At 44.7% G+C, this 17,580-nt stretch overlaps 1 protein-coding gene across 5 annotated transcripts in view; it reads left to right on the forward strand.

Annotated features, from left to right (window-relative positions):
* The first annotated feature begins 203 nt into the window (after window positions 1-203).
* The window catches only part of LEF1 (lymphoid enhancer binding factor 1), a 70,462-nt gene continuing 53,085 nt past the window's right edge, over window positions 204-17,580 (forward strand). For 4 of the 5 annotated variants that reach the window (XM_032686433.1, XM_032686431.1, XM_032686435.1 and 1 more), the window contains exons 1-3: window positions 204-416; window positions 1,293-1,356; window positions 2,826-2,959. In XM_032686433.1, the coding sequence (XP_032542324.1) occupies window positions 207-416; window positions 1,293-1,356; window positions 2,826-2,959 (408 nt within the window). In that variant the 5' untranslated portion in view covers window positions 204-206. The remainder of the gene's footprint in view (window positions 417-1,292; window positions 1,357-2,825; window positions 2,960-17,580) is intronic. The other variant, XM_032686436.1, reaches the window with a different exon arrangement.

Consider the following 17,580-nt stretch of genomic DNA (forward strand, 5'->3'; position numbering starts at 1 on the left):
GGCCCCGAGGGGGCGGGCGGACAGGCGGGGGTCTCCAGCTGCCGAGAGCAACCCCGAGGAGTTCACGGGATTTTTCCTTCTCTCCTCCTTCTTCTCCTCTCTCCTCCTCCTCCTCCGCCCTCCTCCTCCTCCTCCCCCCGCTGCTCCTCCCGCTCCCCTTCCCGCGGCGGGCCGGCGGCCGCAGCAGACGCCGCGCTGCCGTGAGGATGCCGCAGCTGCCGGGGGCCGGGGGCGGTGGGGGGGACCCGGAGCTCTGCGCCACCGACGAGATGATCCCCTTCAAGGACGAGGGGGACCCCCAGAAGGAGAAGATCTTCGCCGAGATCAGCCACCCCGAGGAGGAGGGTGACCTGGCCGACATCAAGTCCTCTCTCGTCAACGAGTCCGAGATCGCCCCCGGCGCCAACGGGCACGAGGTGCGCGGCCGCGGGGGCTCCGCGGGGCAGCGCGGAGCGGAGGGTCGCGGGATGCCGGCGGGCTCCGGCCCCCGCCGCGAGGGAGGGGGGGAGCTTCGGCGGGGCACTGAGGAAAATCGTGTTTCCCAAATTTCCCCTAAAAAAAAAAAAAAGGAAATAATCCCATCCCAACTCCCGTCTCTGTAGGTGCGGCGAGCGTAGCCGGTCGCTCTCCGCGCCCGAGATTGGGCTGGAGGGGGTGGCCCCTTCCGCGCTTCGGCCCGGGATGAGAAAGTTGCCGCGAGTCCCCCGACGGTGCGGTGGTATTAAACCTCAAGCAGCCATGAAATTTCTTCAGTAAAATCAGCGGGGTCGGAGCATTAGCCGTAAACTCTTTAAGGGATTTGCATAAAACTGTTTGGGAAGAACTTCCCGTCGCTAAAACAACTTCAGGACGAGCGGGGAACCTGCCTTTTTTAAAATTTTGCTTAATTTTAATATTTTTTTCACTTTTTTTCCTAAAGATATGGTAAGGAGGGCAACCTGATTTTCATTATTGTTATTATTTTTGGTATCTCTTTACCAAGAGCTTTTGACCTCCAAAGCTCCAAATATTTTCCAGAAATTAGCCCCTTTCATTAAATGCAGGATGCTTCTGATAGAAGGGCTTCGCAAAGCCCCACAGTTATTCACGTTTTCATAAAACGATCACATACACAAACGTTTCTAGTACAGTTGCCTTCCAAGAGACTTAAGAGGAAAAAGAGAGATGTTTATCTCATGCTCTAACTTTTTTCTTGCTTCAAGAAGCTGTAGTGCTGTGATCGATAAATGAGCATCCATACAATGACTTTTCTTCTTTTTCTTCATTTCTGACGGTGGATTCCTTGCGATCAGGTTTCCAGACAGACTCAAGCACAGGATTCCTACCATGATAAAGGCAGAGAGCACCCCGAGGAAGGTGAGAAGCGCGCAGTCCTGACAGGCAATATTAGTCTTATTAGTCCCTCTGTGATCGTCCACACAGTCCTTACACTGCAAGTTGGTTTCTTATGGGAAACATAAATTTACTACCTTTTGGGGAAGAGGGATGCCAGAGTGCTTTCAAAGCGCATTTAAAACTGAGATGAACATGTAGCATGTTTATCTTGAGTGACCAAATGGTATTTCAGTTGTTTAGAAACTGATAAGTAGGCCAAATGGATCTTCACTGAAGAACTATTTTTAGGATATCAGCTTAAACCTATCTCTTCACTCATACAGTGCAGAGTTGTGTTCAGAAAGCCTTCTTTTTTCCCCATAACCAAAGTCTGTCACTTAAATCTCCTCTTCCATATCTAAGCATGGGCAGACCTCTTGCTTTTTTTAATGAACCAGCTGGTTAATTTTAATTGAGGAGGACAGAGGAAATAACAGAATTCATTGAATGTCACTTATGAAGCTGGACACGCGTTCAAAGAATGTGTGCTGTGAAGGATGGGAGATTATGTTTAAAATTAAATACTTATTATCACAAGCTAAACCAAATCATAAATTCCATGTGAAGACAGATACAGTTCAGTCCTGGTGCTTTGCAGGACCCTGTGGCAGTCTTCCTCCAGATTTGTCATTAAACAGCCTAAAAGCAATGATGTCCATGGTCACAGCATTTTGGCAGTGAGAGAGAGAGGTGCTCGGCTCTGGATAGTTTTCTTTTCAGCCCTGCATCTCCTTAAAACCTCACTTTTAAATAGTATCATTGTGAAGGGGCATAGAGATGGGAGACCTATTCACCCCCATTTTCGGGACCTGGACCCAAATACTTTATTTTCCTACCACATAGCCTCCCTCTCTTAGCTTCCCTCTTGACTGTAGTGCCATGTGCATTCAACAGCCCCCCTCCCAAATTGTTCGGATCTCCTTCCAAGCCAGCCTCTGCCCTTTATTTGTTCCCAGTGAGCGTAGCCAGAATGAATTGTTTGCTGCAGAGTGGCTCAGTAAGAGAAGGAAATTATTACATCTAGTTATCACCGCCCTATCCTCCCTTTCCTAACAGTGATGTTGGAAACCCATACTGGCAATATTTCTAAATCCACAAATCCTAGAGGCATGTACAAAATTGGGGGAAACTGCTCTTTGAGAAATGTGATGTCATTGCTGATGTTTCTACCTTGATTTGAATGGAAACTAGCAAAATAATTTGGTTCCTCTGAGGCTGGTTCTGTATTATAAACTCCTCACTGAGAGTACTTGCTCCTTTAAGAATTAACTCTTCCTAAAAAAATGTTATTACGAATTGCTTCGGGCTGCTCTCTGTCAGCAATAATTTCCATGAGTAAGGAAACATTTGCATGCAGAACATTTTTATATACACAGTACCTGTTTAAGTGCTCTAACTCACAAGAAATGCATATGTGGGGAATAATGTAATCATTGTTTCGTCTTCCATAGGAAAGCATCCAGACAGTGGCTTATACAGCAAGGGACCATCATACTCTGGTTATTCTGGGTATATCATGATGCCAAATATGAATAACGACCCATACATGCCTAATGGATCTCTGTCGCCACCCATCCCCAGAACAGTGAGTTATCTCTTCCAACGACTGTTTTTGGCAAGCTGGGTTTCCTCCTGTTTGGTCTGCAGAGTCTTTTCATGATGGGGTTTTTTGGGTAGCTTCGGTTACGGTGAAGGTTGAGCTTCTGCTGTCCAGAACCTCTGTCCAGTGAAGTTTGAGAGCTCTTAGAGGTGTTGGTCATGATGACGGTGGAAAAGCTGAGATTAATGTATCTGAACAGGACTAGAGGCTTTCTTGGGGGGGAGACCTGGTTTACGACTGTAGGGTAATGTGTGGTGGAATGATGTAAATGCCGTCTTTGTAGTGACTGGGACAGATATGAATTTTCTGGCTTTAACTTTTCATTTGTTGCGGAAAATCAAGGAAGCAGAACTGCTAAAGTTGCATGTCAGAAAGATGAGAAGATTGGATTTTTTTTTTTACCTTCAGATGTGGCATTGCTCTCTGCTGATTGATATTTGTTTCTGCCGTCAGTTGGTCTGCGTAAAGGCTTTATCTGTCTGGCAGCATTGCTTTGAAACATGCTCTATATATCTTCAGCCACAAATTGTGAAATGGTCGTTTAGGAATTAATATCAACCATGATGCAGTAGTTACAGCTTTCCTTTACGTTGTGGCGGGCACTGATTCTTCCAGGTTGGTCCCTCTGTTTCCATTGGTGTAGATGCGTGTTTGATAGATTTTAATGTACTTTTAATTTTGGACAGTCAATTCCCATTTGTTTTTGTAAACCTCTTGGTATACATATAAAACAGTGGAGCGGCAATGTTAAAATGAGCTGTGGAAATTATATTAGCACAATCTGAGTGGAGTGGGAAAAAATTTGCTTGTAGGCATCCTGCTGAAAAAAATGCCACTGCTGTTGTGTGTGCTGTGATATAAGAACCTGGATACTGTTATTTCCCTCTGATAAAGCAGTTTTCCCTCTTACTGGCTCTTAGATTTTTACTTGGAGGTCTCTGTCAAATAACAGGCATTGTTTTGCTCTCCAGTGTTCCTGATTTTTATTCAGGGTTGTGGCATTTGACTTCAAAAACAAAAAAGAAGGGGGCCTGATCTGTATTGATAATTTCGCAGTAGTAAAACATGTTAAATTAGTGTATGTTTGGAATCGGAATGACAAGGTACTTTGGCACTGGGAAGAACATGGATCTGCCCTATTTGTATGCCACTGCATTTGAAAGATGCAAAAACTCATGCAGTATGTTACTTTCTATAGCTCTGGGGTTTTTTGTGTATAAATTCCAGTTCAGAGGCCTACAGCCATTTAGCATGATGACCATGGTCTGTTGTTATTTGTTGTCGTAAACGCTGTTCTGCAAACAACTTCTGTTCGGTTGTATTGCGGGGAAAAGGATGCAGGTTTTCAAGAGGGCATTGAGACTCAAACCTGCCCTTTTGAGGACCGGGAAACTTTTTTTTACCCCCTCTTTCCCGTGTTACCTTCCTAAGAAAGTCCCGAGTGCTGGTGTATGGCTTTGAACAACAAAATCCAATTTAATTATTCACTGAGGATTTTCTCCACATATGTGTGCTGTGGGGCTGCCGTTCTTTACTGATCTGGCATTAATGCTCTCAGAATATCATCTTGCAGAGGCTCTGGTCTCAGGTACTTGAGGAACTATCCTTTGTGGGTACATTGGAGGGGAGAAAGGGGGGGAAAATGCATCTTCTTTCTAATTTTAAAGCTGCCTGCTGAACATCCGAGGGGCTAATTTAGTTCAATGTTGCTCTTGCATGTCAGAGCAGCACTACTATTTCAGTAAAATAGTGCTGTTGCAGGGCTGCAATGTTGACATAAACCTGGAGTTCTTTCAGTTTAACCACAAGGCTACACGCTTGAGTTATTAAATAATTTTTTTGTTTAATTGAACTATAATCTTTGTTAGTCTCCTAGCTGACAGTTGAGTTTTAATGCGTGCAAGATCAAAACGCCGCATCCAGGAGATGACATGCTCGCTCGCTCCATGGCTTACCACAGCTCCAGCACCACGGTGCTGCTCACCTTTGTTGGGGTCCCAACCGCCGCCCTGAAGGTTTGCTCTGACTCCCCTTCTCAGGGCAACGTGCCGGGGCTGGGGGGGTGGCAAAGAGCAGCTGAGATCATCAAGCACTGGAAGTGGAGGTCTCCCCTGGGGTATCAGTCCCCAGCCATTTGTGCGTGGTGTGTACCTGCACCCTGCTATTTGCATGACAAAGACGCTTCTTGTTGATGCATCTGTTGCCTGGAGGTGTTAGCCGGGATTAAAAAGCTGCCCCGGGGCGCTGAATCTTTTTTCCGCCTTGGAAGGACCTGCTGCCTTCAAACCACCCCAGGGGATGCATCCCTGGGGAATGTCATCCAGACACAGGACGAGGACCATCTATGAGGAGGGAGAGCAAAGCTTTCTTGGAAAGGGAAAAAAGTTACTTTCATCAGCATATGTAGGGAGACAAAAAAAGCCCTTTTTTAAAAAAAGAAAAGGCAAATGCTTTGCAAGCCTGCTTTGTAAAATTAAAAGTACAAATCTATAGGCAGACACAACTTGTCTAATAAACCATGGAAGAAGGAAACTGAAGTGTAATTTCAGTGCAGCTTTTGGAAGGAAGAGAGTGTATGACAAGGATTTAGAATCTTCCAAAGCCTGCTAGAGTGTCTTGTCTTCCCCATTTCCCCCCCCCCTTTTTTAAAAAATTTCTTATTTTCCTGACAGCTGATTTACTTCTTGCAAGTTGTATTTGTAGGAACAGGAGAGCATTAATTACAAGTTCAGGTACAAGCCTCATGCCTCAGTATGTATTCTTATCAGATAGCGGGGTAAGTGGAAAAGCAAAGCAGTTGGTTTGGGTGGCTGCAGGAGAAGTGGCATGTGATGGTACTAAAACCACAGTAACACCTGGTGAATGTGCATCCTGTGTGCTCGAGATATCTTCTAGTGGTTTCTCAGCATTATGGGGGTACTGAAGATGGGAGGTGGAGACAGCTGTTTGTTTTCTAACGTGTGGGTTTTTTCTTACTCTTTGGTTAACAAGACTAGTTTTGGGGTGGCAAACCTTTCTCGTCTGTTTGATGGGAACGTGGGAACAAAGGAGGTGACTGAAGGAGAATCATTTCTCTGTGTTGTAAATTCATCCAGAAAATAATTTTGTCTTTGTTTCTCCCTCATTCCCCATGAATTAAACTTCCTAAGGAAAGACAGAGGATTTCTGCAACCTCTCTTTTGCCTGTTCTTATATGTTCTTGGGGGTCTGGCTCAACTGTCTCTTTGTAGCCTGCTGATGTGTTAAATAGGTCGGAGGATACATATAAACATCTTATGGCAACTTGCAAAAACAGCATATGTGTTTGAAAATGATGGAGGAATTCTGCTGAGAGAGTTTGAATGCTAGGGACAGCTCAGGACCTCCCTAGACCCAAATTTTGGATATTCCTTGTGTGCTTCTACATGGCAGGAGGTACGGAGTTAGTTCCCATCTTGAAGAGCTAACATCCCAGGAGAAATCATGAGAATAATATGGTCAGAAGGAAGAATGAGGGTAGAAATAGCAAAAACAGTAGAAATAGCTCTCTTCTATAGAGCCTCAGTAAGAGGGTTTTGTTTCCCTAGCTACATCTTGCTGTCCCTCTGAAAGCTGGCTGATTCACTCACTTGTGGGGAATTTTTGGGATCCCAAGGGGAATATATGGGAGCTGCAGAAGGATACAAACCTGTTTTTTCATTATATTGCCTTTTCATGGGAGTTCGCTTCTTCTGACTATGCAATTATAGGGAATTGCTGGGAGCTGTGGTCAGCTGAAACCTCCGTGGCCCAACATGAAATAGGGTTTCACAGCACTGATGTTGGGGCTCGGCTCCTGCTCCTGTATCAGCCATCAGAAAGCTTTGCACTAATTCCCAAGATGGCATCAGAGCAGGATGCCCTGGGGCCCTGAGGCAGCTGTGGTCCTGTCACAGACCTCTTCCCGCCACAACCTCAGACCTGTGCCTAAGGAAACGGTTGCACGGGCAGCTGAGGGGCTTGACAAGCCAGAGCTCACCCAGGACTGGAGCTGTGCAGCTTCACCATGCACAGTGCATGTCTTTTCTCAATGAGGTTGAATGTTGCCAGTTGAATGATGTCAAATTAGCTCCTTAAATAGCTTTGAAATCAGGCACAGAGGAGCACAAAGCTTCCTGACTCTATGGAAGTAGAACTTGATGGAGTTTACTGCAGTTTGCCCAGAGAGGAATTTTAACACTATTTTCTGAGGAGCTCAGTGAGTTGCACTAAATGCCAGTACCAGGGAAGAATAGGAATCTGCTCAGTGCTAATAGAGGGATCTCACTGCTGCAAACACGTCTCTCAGCTGCTCTGACTCAAACATCACAGCTGATCAGTCTAAGATACAAATCTGTGAAACACAAACCCAAGCTGTGAATGGTTGTGGGCTGAGTTTTGGTGGTGCTTTCTCCCACTTAATGAAATGAATCCTCCATTTGGAAAAGGGGGCAGAAGTTACCACAGTACCTCTAGGTTGTCCTTGTCTGAAGCTTGATCTGGTTGCTCGTGATAAGATGGCATTATCCAGATAGAGTCTTACGTATGTAATTCATCATTACTGTGGTCTTTGGCACATACCAGTGAAGAAAACACCCTTTCTGCTTTTGCTGCCTTCTCCTTGTCAGGTTGATGCAATTAGCAAATCTATCTAACTGTGAATGGGCAAGGGGAAAAGAAAATGTTCTCCTGGTGTCTCAGTGCAGGGGCAAGAGTTGCATGTGTGTGGCTTCAGCGGAGGCATTATCAAAAACTCCACCCATTACAAATCATCAAAGCTGAAGCTTTTGTATAGCAGTATGTGTGTATGCTTATGTCCTAAATATCCTTTTTTCTAAATATTTAGGAGTTAATTCAATATAAACTTTAAATGGTAGAGCTGCTACTTACTTTTTAAAGAGGTTTAAAAGCAAAATGTCATTCCTGTCTCTTCTCCAACTTAATCCCAGCCCAGAAAAAATGTTAATAAGAATAGCTTGTTATGGGCTGCAAGTGCCAAGGAGGATATGGCTCAAGAAGAAAGCCTGAAGCTCCACAGGTTCAGGCATCAAAAGAGGAAAAGACTTTTTCCAGATAGTTGCTGTGCTGCATGGCTGCAGGCATTGAAAAGCCTGGGTACCGCAGGCCTGGCTTCTCTTGAGTACTTAACTTCTGTTTATAGTTAGGGAAAACGCCTCCTGATATGGGAAGGAAATAACCCACACAAAAGCAATTTAATGCTGCAGTGATGTTTCTGAAGTCTTATTAGAGGCATGTGCTTTTTTTTCTCGGTAGCAAAACACTGTACCTCTCAAGAAGACAAACATACAAGAGTCCTTCTTGATTTGGACACTGAAGATTTTGCAGCCTGCGGTCTATGTGTTGTGTGTCCTGCTGTGATCTCCCGTGCTGCTCTCGTGTGGATGGACAGTGATCCAGCGTGTGGCTGGTTCAAGGGAAACGCTGCTGTGAGCTGGGCAGTCTGTGCGTCCTCGACCTGCTGGAATCAGGCTGCCATCAGTGCATGTCCTTCCCCACTGCTGCAGGGAAGCCATGCGCTGTGATGCTCCAGTTGTGCGTAAATGGCTCCCAGACACCCCAAACTGCTTCTGTCCTGGCTAGCAGGCATTTATCTCTAAGCTGGTTTTGGCCATAAGGCGTATTTGGCATCACAACTCTTCTCATCTGGCTATTGGGTTTGGTCCCTTTCTGCAGGACACTGGTGGCAGGCGGCACAGCTGCTTGGCTTTGGGATTAGTGTCTCTGTTGCTCTGGCCCTTCATAAGCACTAGATTCACTTAAGAAAATTACATTCAGAATAACTTAATCTAGCAACCCAGTGGCTTCTATTTGAGACTTGGGTCTTGTGGATATGTTTATTTAGTTTGGGTTTCCCACTTCAAAGGAATCTGTCCTCTCAGCAAGAAAGTGATTGAGCACTTAAATAAAAACGTATTCATTGAATCTTTGGGATTGAGCTAAAAGTGCAGTAGGGAGTTAACACATGCACCAACTGTGCTAATCAGTCAGGGATTGCCTGTTCTCCGAAAGGGGAAGAAAAGTGATCTGAACTGCCTGAGGAAAGGTGTCTGGTCTTCCTGTGGCTTCTGGTGGTGGTGTTACTTGCTGGTGCTTCAGTTTGAGAAGAAGGACCTAGAATATTTTTGTCTGTTATCTTCAAAGTTACCAAATCCCTTGTGTAGAAGAGCACTTTCATGGAGCTGAAAGGTTGACTCAACAATTGTTTATTTGTTTATTGGCTGTGGATATAGGTAAGGTTGATGCATAAAATCAATAACGTGAGCTTAGTCAGCAAAAATTATGAGTGTAAAGTTACAAGGCTGTGACTGAAGATTTATAAAATGGGCAGTTTAACTTAAAAAATAAGTGTACTGCTGTCACCCGCTGTGACACATAAACCAGAGAATTGCTTTGGCTAGGAGTTATTAGGCAAGCCAGAAGGCAGCTAATGCCGCAAGCTTCTGTCTATCCAAGCACTTTCAGTATTCTAGCTCTGTGTTTCAAACAGTGCAGCACAAGTCAGCGGGCAGGTCTACTTCACCCAGGCCAGGACAAGTGAAACAGTGTCTTGGGAGCATGTGATATCATGCACGTGTTTGCCATGAGGTACCTTCTGACAATACTGGTGCTTCAAATGAACAGGGGTGCCCAACTGCGTGTGCTTCTGGAACGAGGCAGCCCTAGTAATGCTGTGTTGGCAAAGAACAGGAGAAAGATGTTTGTGTGACCTTTTTTTTCCCCTTCCTTTTCCTTTCTTTCTTCAAAGTTTGAAACAAGCTGTTGCTGTGCATCCAGTGCAATGCCAGGCACTGTGCATACTTGACAGCCCTACTCTGAGAAACCTGGACACTGTGGGAGCTGCAACAAACCCCACAGTGACAGTAAAAGGAGTGAGATTTCACAGAACTGAAAGGCACGATGCTGAAATCCCATGGATCCTGATGGCAGCTCGGCTTCCCCCTTAGCTGACTTGGACAGAGGTCTGGATGGGGCTGCAGTCATTATCGAAGAAAACCAGTCTGGAAACTGTTTGATTCTTCATGTATGTTCAAAAACAGGGAAAGGGAACATGAGACTTTTGTTGGGCAGTTTTGTTGGCTCAGAGGTGGACAGCGATGAGTTCTAAAATGCTACTCCTGTAGGCTCTGTATTTCTGGGTTGGAGTCCTAGCGACGCTGGCTTCTCAGAGCCAACACTCTGTAACTGGTTACTTAGCTATGCTATATGGCTCTATTTCTTCAATTTTCTGCCTTTTTCTATATTCAAAACTGCCTCAGAGACTTATCTTTGTGACTGTCTGTTGTCTCTCCACAGTTTTGGCATATCTTCTTGCCTTGATCTTTCTTCATCCCTATCAAATCTTGCATTGGCAAGCTTTGTCTAGCATAAAAAAAGTACGATATGGAGGTGAGGATTAAAGGTGTCAGCACACGTCAAGCGCAGACTGCGCTCTGGGAGAAGGCTTTTTACCTGCCGATGTGCTAAAATGCAGATAAACTGTGTCCAGTGATGCAAATGTGTTTACTTTGCTAAAATGCCACAATCCAGTGATTTGTTGAGGGTCTCCAGTTTCTGAAGTTTGGGTGGTGCTGTATCAGGTTTAGGAAGCCTCAGTTACAAAGTGGTGATTGTGTTTTTGCTTGCACTTTATTCCCTACCCCCCATCCTGTACTTCCTTCATTGCAGTTTTGTATCATTCCCATGTGCCCCCACAGTGAGCAAGGTTCCTGTCACCAGCTTATGTTCTGTCCCATGCAGCAATCCCTTAAAACACTGTGGCACATCTTCCCAAATTAATTTTTACAAAGTGGTTTTGTTCTCACATCCATACCCTCTCCTCAGTATGGGGTTTGTGCAGCTTGTTTCATGGTGTGGCACTCCTTGTGGTCTGGTTGACAGCTCTTGTTTACAGGAAAGTTTGGGTGAAACGGGAGAATAGCTGGTCTTGACCCAGTGCAGGGATCCCTCCAAACTGGGGGAGACTCTGATTTGTCCCCTCAATGCCTGCACATGGATTAGCCCCTGAGAAGTGTAAAAATTGTCCCTGTGTTCACATAAAGGTCCTCCTCATTCAAATACAAACGTATACGCAGGTTCAGCCTCTTGGGGAGTTTTTGGGAGTGGGGCAGGGGAGAGCAGGTGGGTGTGAGGGTCAGATGTGGGAGCTCAGAGCAGTGGGGCAGGCTGTGGGAGGCCTGGGTCCCCTCCAGCCTGCTGGAGATCAACATGGAAAGAGAAGTGAGCTCACCCAACTGGCACTGGGGAGAGCTTTTGAGGATATTGAGGAAATAAGCCATACAGAGAACGTACTAGAATACATTTTGAAAAACATAAGCAATTAAAATAATTTACCTCGAAGAATGTCCGTTGTTCCGCTGCCCTCTGACACTAGCTGGGCTGTATTTTGGTCTGTTTTTTACTGCTCAATTGCCTCCCTCCCGCAACTGAAATTCAACGTATTTTTTAAGTTTGAACCGAGCATGTGGGATTTGGAAAATTTGTTCCTCAAAACCTTCTCTCTCACACATTATTTCATGTCTTAAATACCTCTGCTATAGGGAGAAAAGGAAATTGTGCCGGATTTAAAGGAAAAAAAGAAATAGAACTTTAAAAAGCTTAGCTCTTAAGTGTGTGGCGTTTTCAGCTTTTGTTGAGACTTTTTTTTCCTATCTCAATTATTTTGAGGATATTTCTAAGATAATAGTGCAGAGATCCTGTTTTAGATGTAAATCTTCAGAAGGAAGGCTTGGACGACTAGGAGAACATGAGAAAATGCTGATTTATTAGGCAACTACCCAGACAGTTTGACAGCACTATTGCAAACACTTTTTTTTTATAACTGGCAACTATAATCTTCTTATCGGAGTGACCTGTAAAAGGATGACTTCATACTTAGTAATAAGGAAATATTAAGAGACTGTAGGAGAGCTGGTCAAAACACTATTTTGCTTGAAACATTTTTTGGTTCAAGGGCTCGTGTGTAGGAAGCTTTCCCTCCTTCTTTGAAACTTTAAATCCTTCCTTTTATTTCCTTTTCTTTCCAGGGATATACGTGTAAATGAGAGTAGTACAGGCTAATGGGGCAGAAAAATAAATATTCTGTCGGGAAATGTGGCTTAATCAAAGCCAGTTCAGAACCCCTGCGTTTGGGGCACAAGCAGACTTATTAGGAGAAAGAGATCTCAGAGGTAGGTTTGTGAAACTTGTCTTCCAGCCCTGGCTCCAGGACTGCAAGTGAATACAGCTGAATAGTTAAACAGTTGTGCTCATTGCACAAAAAATGCCCTCCTCTATTAAATGAGTCTTTCTGGCCAATGTCTAGTGGACAGATTATTTTTTCTGGTTCAGCCAGCAGAAGAGCCTACAGGTGAGCCTTGTGTTTATTTCTGGAGGTAATGTGTCACAGCCCCGGAGCCTGTAGGTCACAAGTCAGCTGTGGGCTGATGTTGGCCTTTCTTGTGTTACCTGCATCTACTCTCCTCTGCTGGGTTCCCCCAGGAGGGGATGGCTGGTTAAGCCAGTGGCTGAGATTTGAGCCTAGGAGGTTAAACCAGGACTGGGAGAAATGCTTGTGGTATCATAAGTGCCACTGGTAAGTTATAGCTGTTTCGGGGGTGGAGCAAAAGTTTGTGCCTGCGCAATTAAGCATGAAATAGGTAAATTCTGTGTATAATTGCCCAACCTAGAGTCTAGCATGAGGACACGACCCGTGGAAATCACAGCACGTTAAGTGGCTGTCGGCAGATTCCTGGGAGGTATCCCTGGTGCCCATGCTGGCACAGTGTGTGTGTGTGTGTGCATGTGTCATCTACCTCCCCCCACCCTGCTCCCAAAAGCAAAGGCACAGTCTGGGAGGAGGCTTCTGCAAACGAGGACCTGAAAAAGCAACATTTGCTCAGCATCTTAGAGGAAGTTGATGGCGAAGGTGTTTCCCGAGTTCACTTCAGGAATTCACCTGGAAGACATCTCTCTTACAAACATTTGTTTCTTGGGATTGTTTTGTTTGTTTGGGTTTTTTTAGGAAAGCAGATGAGAAGTCTGAGAAAGTAAAAACCGTGATGTGTATGGAGGAAGGGAAAATAAGAGAATTAAAGCCAGTACAGAAAGAAGAAAGTTTGTGTTAGTACTGGCTCTGGCTGTGTTTCGCACACAGCCTTTCAATGAAGGATCAAACAATCTACTGAAGTTTTTAAGTAAAAGCAAGAAGGGGCCTAAGAAAATTAGCCTAAAATGTTCTTGTCAGAAAATTCTCATGTTCCCTCCCTACCATCGCAGCAGTACCCGTATCTTCCCACTTGGTTTTCTGTTTGCTCTCCCCCCTGTAGGGAAGCAGACTGTTTGCCCTCAGCATCATTATTTGCCTCCCCCACTTTTGTCTCCATCCCTCTCAGAAGTTCAGTGCAAACACGGTTAGATAACCAGCACGGGGTGCTCCCTCTCCCAGGAGCCTGCCATTGATTCATGGCTCTTGCACACAGTGCGCTGGGAACCACTGACCAGGGCTTCTCAGCCAGCTCCCCTGGCACCGGTGTGGTTGGGGCCTTTGTTGTTTACCATGAGGATGGGAGGAACTGAAAGCGGCTTTTTAGGATTGCATGGTGGGCACCTGCTGAGGCCTCAGTGATGTCCATGCCCTGCTCTTGGCAGCCTCTGGTGGGAAGAGTGGTTTGCAAGGAGGTGCCGGCTGTTTTGAAGCTGGAGGCTTTAAACTTCTTCCTGGGCATCCTGAAATACCTGCTATTTTAATGAGCACCCAGGCTGTGTTCACTGTGCTTCTTGAGCAGTGTGCCCCACTGCCATTGCCTCCCTGGCATTACTTGGGTCATCGGTGGTGTTATCTTTTTTTCTTCACAGCTCCGTATCTGCAGCCTTTAAACTGTGGCCAGGGCTGGCAGCTGCACATTCCCCAGCACCACAGCCAAAATTAAAACTTAGTTTGTTGCGGTCCTGCATGTCAGGTTGAAGGGATTTCAGTTCCTGATTTCAGGAACTGGTGAGGTTTGTTGTCAGATTCCCTGTCGCTCCCTAATGTGGTCACCAAAGAATCCTGCATGAAGAGAAGTTGTGCCCCTGCTCGGGCACAGAACGCTGCCTGTGCAGATTATGGAGTGGGCTGCACAGGGTGAAAACCTGGCAGGCAGCCTGCAGGTGCCTCTTTTGGGCTAAATAGTGTCTCTTGAATTTCACTGAATAGCTGCAAAAAAGTAGCAAGTTTTCAAAGAGAAGTTATCAAGTAGCAAGTGAAAACTCTGTAAGTGAACACAAAAGTCCCTGGAAGGGAAAAATTAGTAATAATTACAGTAAAACATACTTTTTCATCATAGTAATGTTTCACGCTGGAAGATAAGGTTGCAGCATCATGTAAAGGTTATTCCTCTGCTATTTCTTCATAGTGTTTTGGAGACCTTTGCAATGCTGTTCGTGCCGCTTACTCAGTTTCTGGGGGCAGGCATTCATTTCCAGATACTTGAGACTCCTTGTGGGATAGGCAGAAGTTGAATTAGCTGTCCTTTAGATAGTGGCAGCAGATACCTCTGTTTACAGTGACTACTCCAACTCTCTGTATCTTGCCACTCTTTCCTCAGTGTTGCTTTATGAGCATCCCTCTGGTTATCAGAGTGAACACCAGACCCACAAAGAATTAGTCCTGATTTAAGAAAGCAGGCTATGCAGAGGAAGCAGTAAATTTGTGGGGCCTGCAGGAGAGTAGAAGGGAGAAAAATCTCCAAAACCTTGGGATTAACACAGAAAAGACTTCTGACTTGATACTAAAAAAAACTATAAGGTTTTACATCTTGGTAAAGAGCTTGCTACATTTGACTCTAATTCACCCTCAGCATGGTTAGTGTGTTAAGGAACAGTCAAAGTGAAAATGAGACAGTCTCCCAGCCTTGAAATGACAGGGACATAAGCTTGTGTCCATAGGGAGAGAGGCCAGATCCCTTTGCTGTTGTCTCTGAGTCAGGGTTTTAATGACTACAGGGAGGAAAGGAGTGTTAGTACAGCAGAACAAAAACGATACAGCTAAGAGGAAATTATTTTTATTGCTAATACATGGGTGCTCATAATGTTTAATTCTTTACAGCTTATGCTTTATTTGCACATTCTTCCTTCCTCACCACTCTGCACACTGCAGTGGCAGTGACCGTATTTCAAAATTACTGCTCTTAAAGGCTCCTATTCAGTGGTTTTACCATGAATAAAAATATTTGTCAAAGTAGCAGTGGTGCTTAGACTGGGCAGTGTACGCACAGAGTGGTTCAGATGCTGTGTCCTCCTGGGCTCTTGCTTTTTGCATTCTCATTATCCCCCCCCCTTTCCGAAATATTTTTTCAGGGTAGTGTAGACATACATTTAATCAAAGTTCAGGACAGTCTTTCTTAATAGAGATTTACTTTTGTTTTCACTAGCAAAGCCAGATGAGGAGAGAGGAGGAGCGTGGGAGCATTTGTTGCCCCTGAAAACAGTATTGTGGCAAGAGTGGTTTTAAGGCAGCCCAGGAGTTGTCTGTAAAACTGCAGGAGAGGGACTTTTAAAGAAGCTTTGCAGTATTTTATACTTTTAGGTCATTATTTATCTTTTAGGTAACTAATGGAGATTTAGAGTTTGTTTGCCATGTGCTGTGTGTCTGGTTTACGTTAAGGGAACTGTTGTCAGTTTGCTATATGGAGGTACAGAGGGGAGACAACAGCCTGGGCATCTGCATTATTTTCCCTTGCATCAGGTGCTAAAAGTCACTAAATGTACCATCAGTTACAATATTTTTTCCCAGTTTGACTTGCTTGCCCAGTTGTATTTTTACTTCAGCCTTTAGGCTTAAAAAAGCATGTGCATAATCAGTTCATTTTGTGTGGTCTAGGCTATAAAAATGCCCCCTCTGTTCTTTCCATATGAAAAACGTGGTTTTAATTTTGGGGAACTTATATAATTTTCTGTGCTTTCTTTTGTATCTCAGATTAAAAACAAATGCTCCCTTCCCCTAACTTTGCATGTTCCAATTACGGAGTTGTGAAAATAAGTCATCCTTCAGCTTTTGTTACTTTAAAACAGCTATCGGTGATGTCAGAGTCAATACTAAAAGCATTAAGAATGCTGGCAGAATGTAATGCAGCTGCAATCCAACATGATGTTGGAAATGGGGTTGAGAGCATAAAGGCTTTCCATATTCCCAGGGCGCACAACTGCTCGCGGCCTTGGCTTTGATCTCTTCAAAGGCTGCTGCCTCCTCCTAGATGGAGAGACTTGGCTGCCACTCGCTCGCATTGAAAAAAGGCAGAGGTCTCTATTCAGGCAGAAATCAATCACTGTGGCAGAAACAATTATGTGTAATTCAACCATCATGAAACAGGGTGAGATTATGGGTTTGTTACCTGAGTGACTGCGTGGAGATGGGGAGCAGCGGACGCGGGAGTCCTGCTGACATGCCACATCTTGATGACAATTATAGACACATGAATGATGTGGCGGGCGGGGGCGGCGAGATGACAAATGCTGGTCACGCTGTCCAGCAGAGCAGAAAATGAGGTTACAATTGGGAGATAATGTTTGCATATGTAACCATATTTCAGCAAGCTGGGCAACTTCAGGGAATAGCAGAGATGGGCGATCGTAACAAAGTCGGTGTGTGCCATGACTATCAGTTTTCTGCGATGCAGAATGAGAAACCTGGGTGCCGCGTCCTGAGGAGCTGCTTGTTTGAAACAGCCCAAAGGAATTTTTTGTCTGGGAGGAGGGAAGAATTGCCCAGAAAAAGGAGAAATCTCCTGAGTTTAGCCCTCAAAAGGCAGAGAGGAAGAAGACAAAAATCCTTCTCCGTCCCTCTGTGTCTCGGGACAGGGTGGTATTAACATGGCAGTGAGTGATCGCTGTTTATGAATGGAATTAAGAAGCACATCTCATGTCTCCTGCCTTCCCCTCCCAGTGGGGATTTAGGCGAGCCTCATGGCAGCGCATCTCTGAGCGAGAGCATTTTTAGATTTGCATGGTAACATTTTGGCTGCAGTAGGCTGTCGGTAGTGTGACGTGATGCTCAAAATATCTTCTGATGTATAATGGCCTCCGTTAATTAGGAACTTTTTTTTTCTTCCCCTGAGTGGTGAGCAATAGCTGACTGTCTTTATAAAGGGAACTAGCATGTGTAGTATCTGCCATGAGAATATTTATTTAAAGTATTATTGCCTATAAAGTCTCAAAATAGTTTTACTCCCCAAAATAAAACACAGATGACTGATTATAAAATGGTATCCCTGCTCAGTTTGGTACACAGGATGAGCTTTACCTTTTATACTGCTCGGGCTTAGACATCAGAGGCCCAAGAAGCTGCTTTGAGTTACAGATCTTCAAACAATAAGTCAAAACAAAAAATCAATCCCTCCAGTCCCTGGGTGCAGTTAGCTAAGATAAAGAGAAAAATAAAGTTATGCTAAAGCAGATAGAGGAAAGGAACAGATATGCCAAGGAAACACAGAGGACAAGTGCAGAGTTGAAGTGGGCCTAGTGTGAGCCAACATCAATGAATTTTTATCTTATCAAAAAGTTTTAGGGTTGCCAATTCCTTTCAAACTGGATCCACTCTGCTCCGAGGCTGCCTGAAGCGTTGTCTTCAATAA

This window comes from Chiroxiphia lanceolata, chromosome 4 (genome assembly GCF_009829145.1).
Source record: "Chiroxiphia lanceolata isolate bChiLan1 chromosome 4, bChiLan1.pri, whole genome shotgun sequence".
In the NCBI taxonomy this organism is placed as follows: Eukaryota; Metazoa; Chordata; class Aves; order Passeriformes; family Pipridae; genus Chiroxiphia; species Chiroxiphia lanceolata.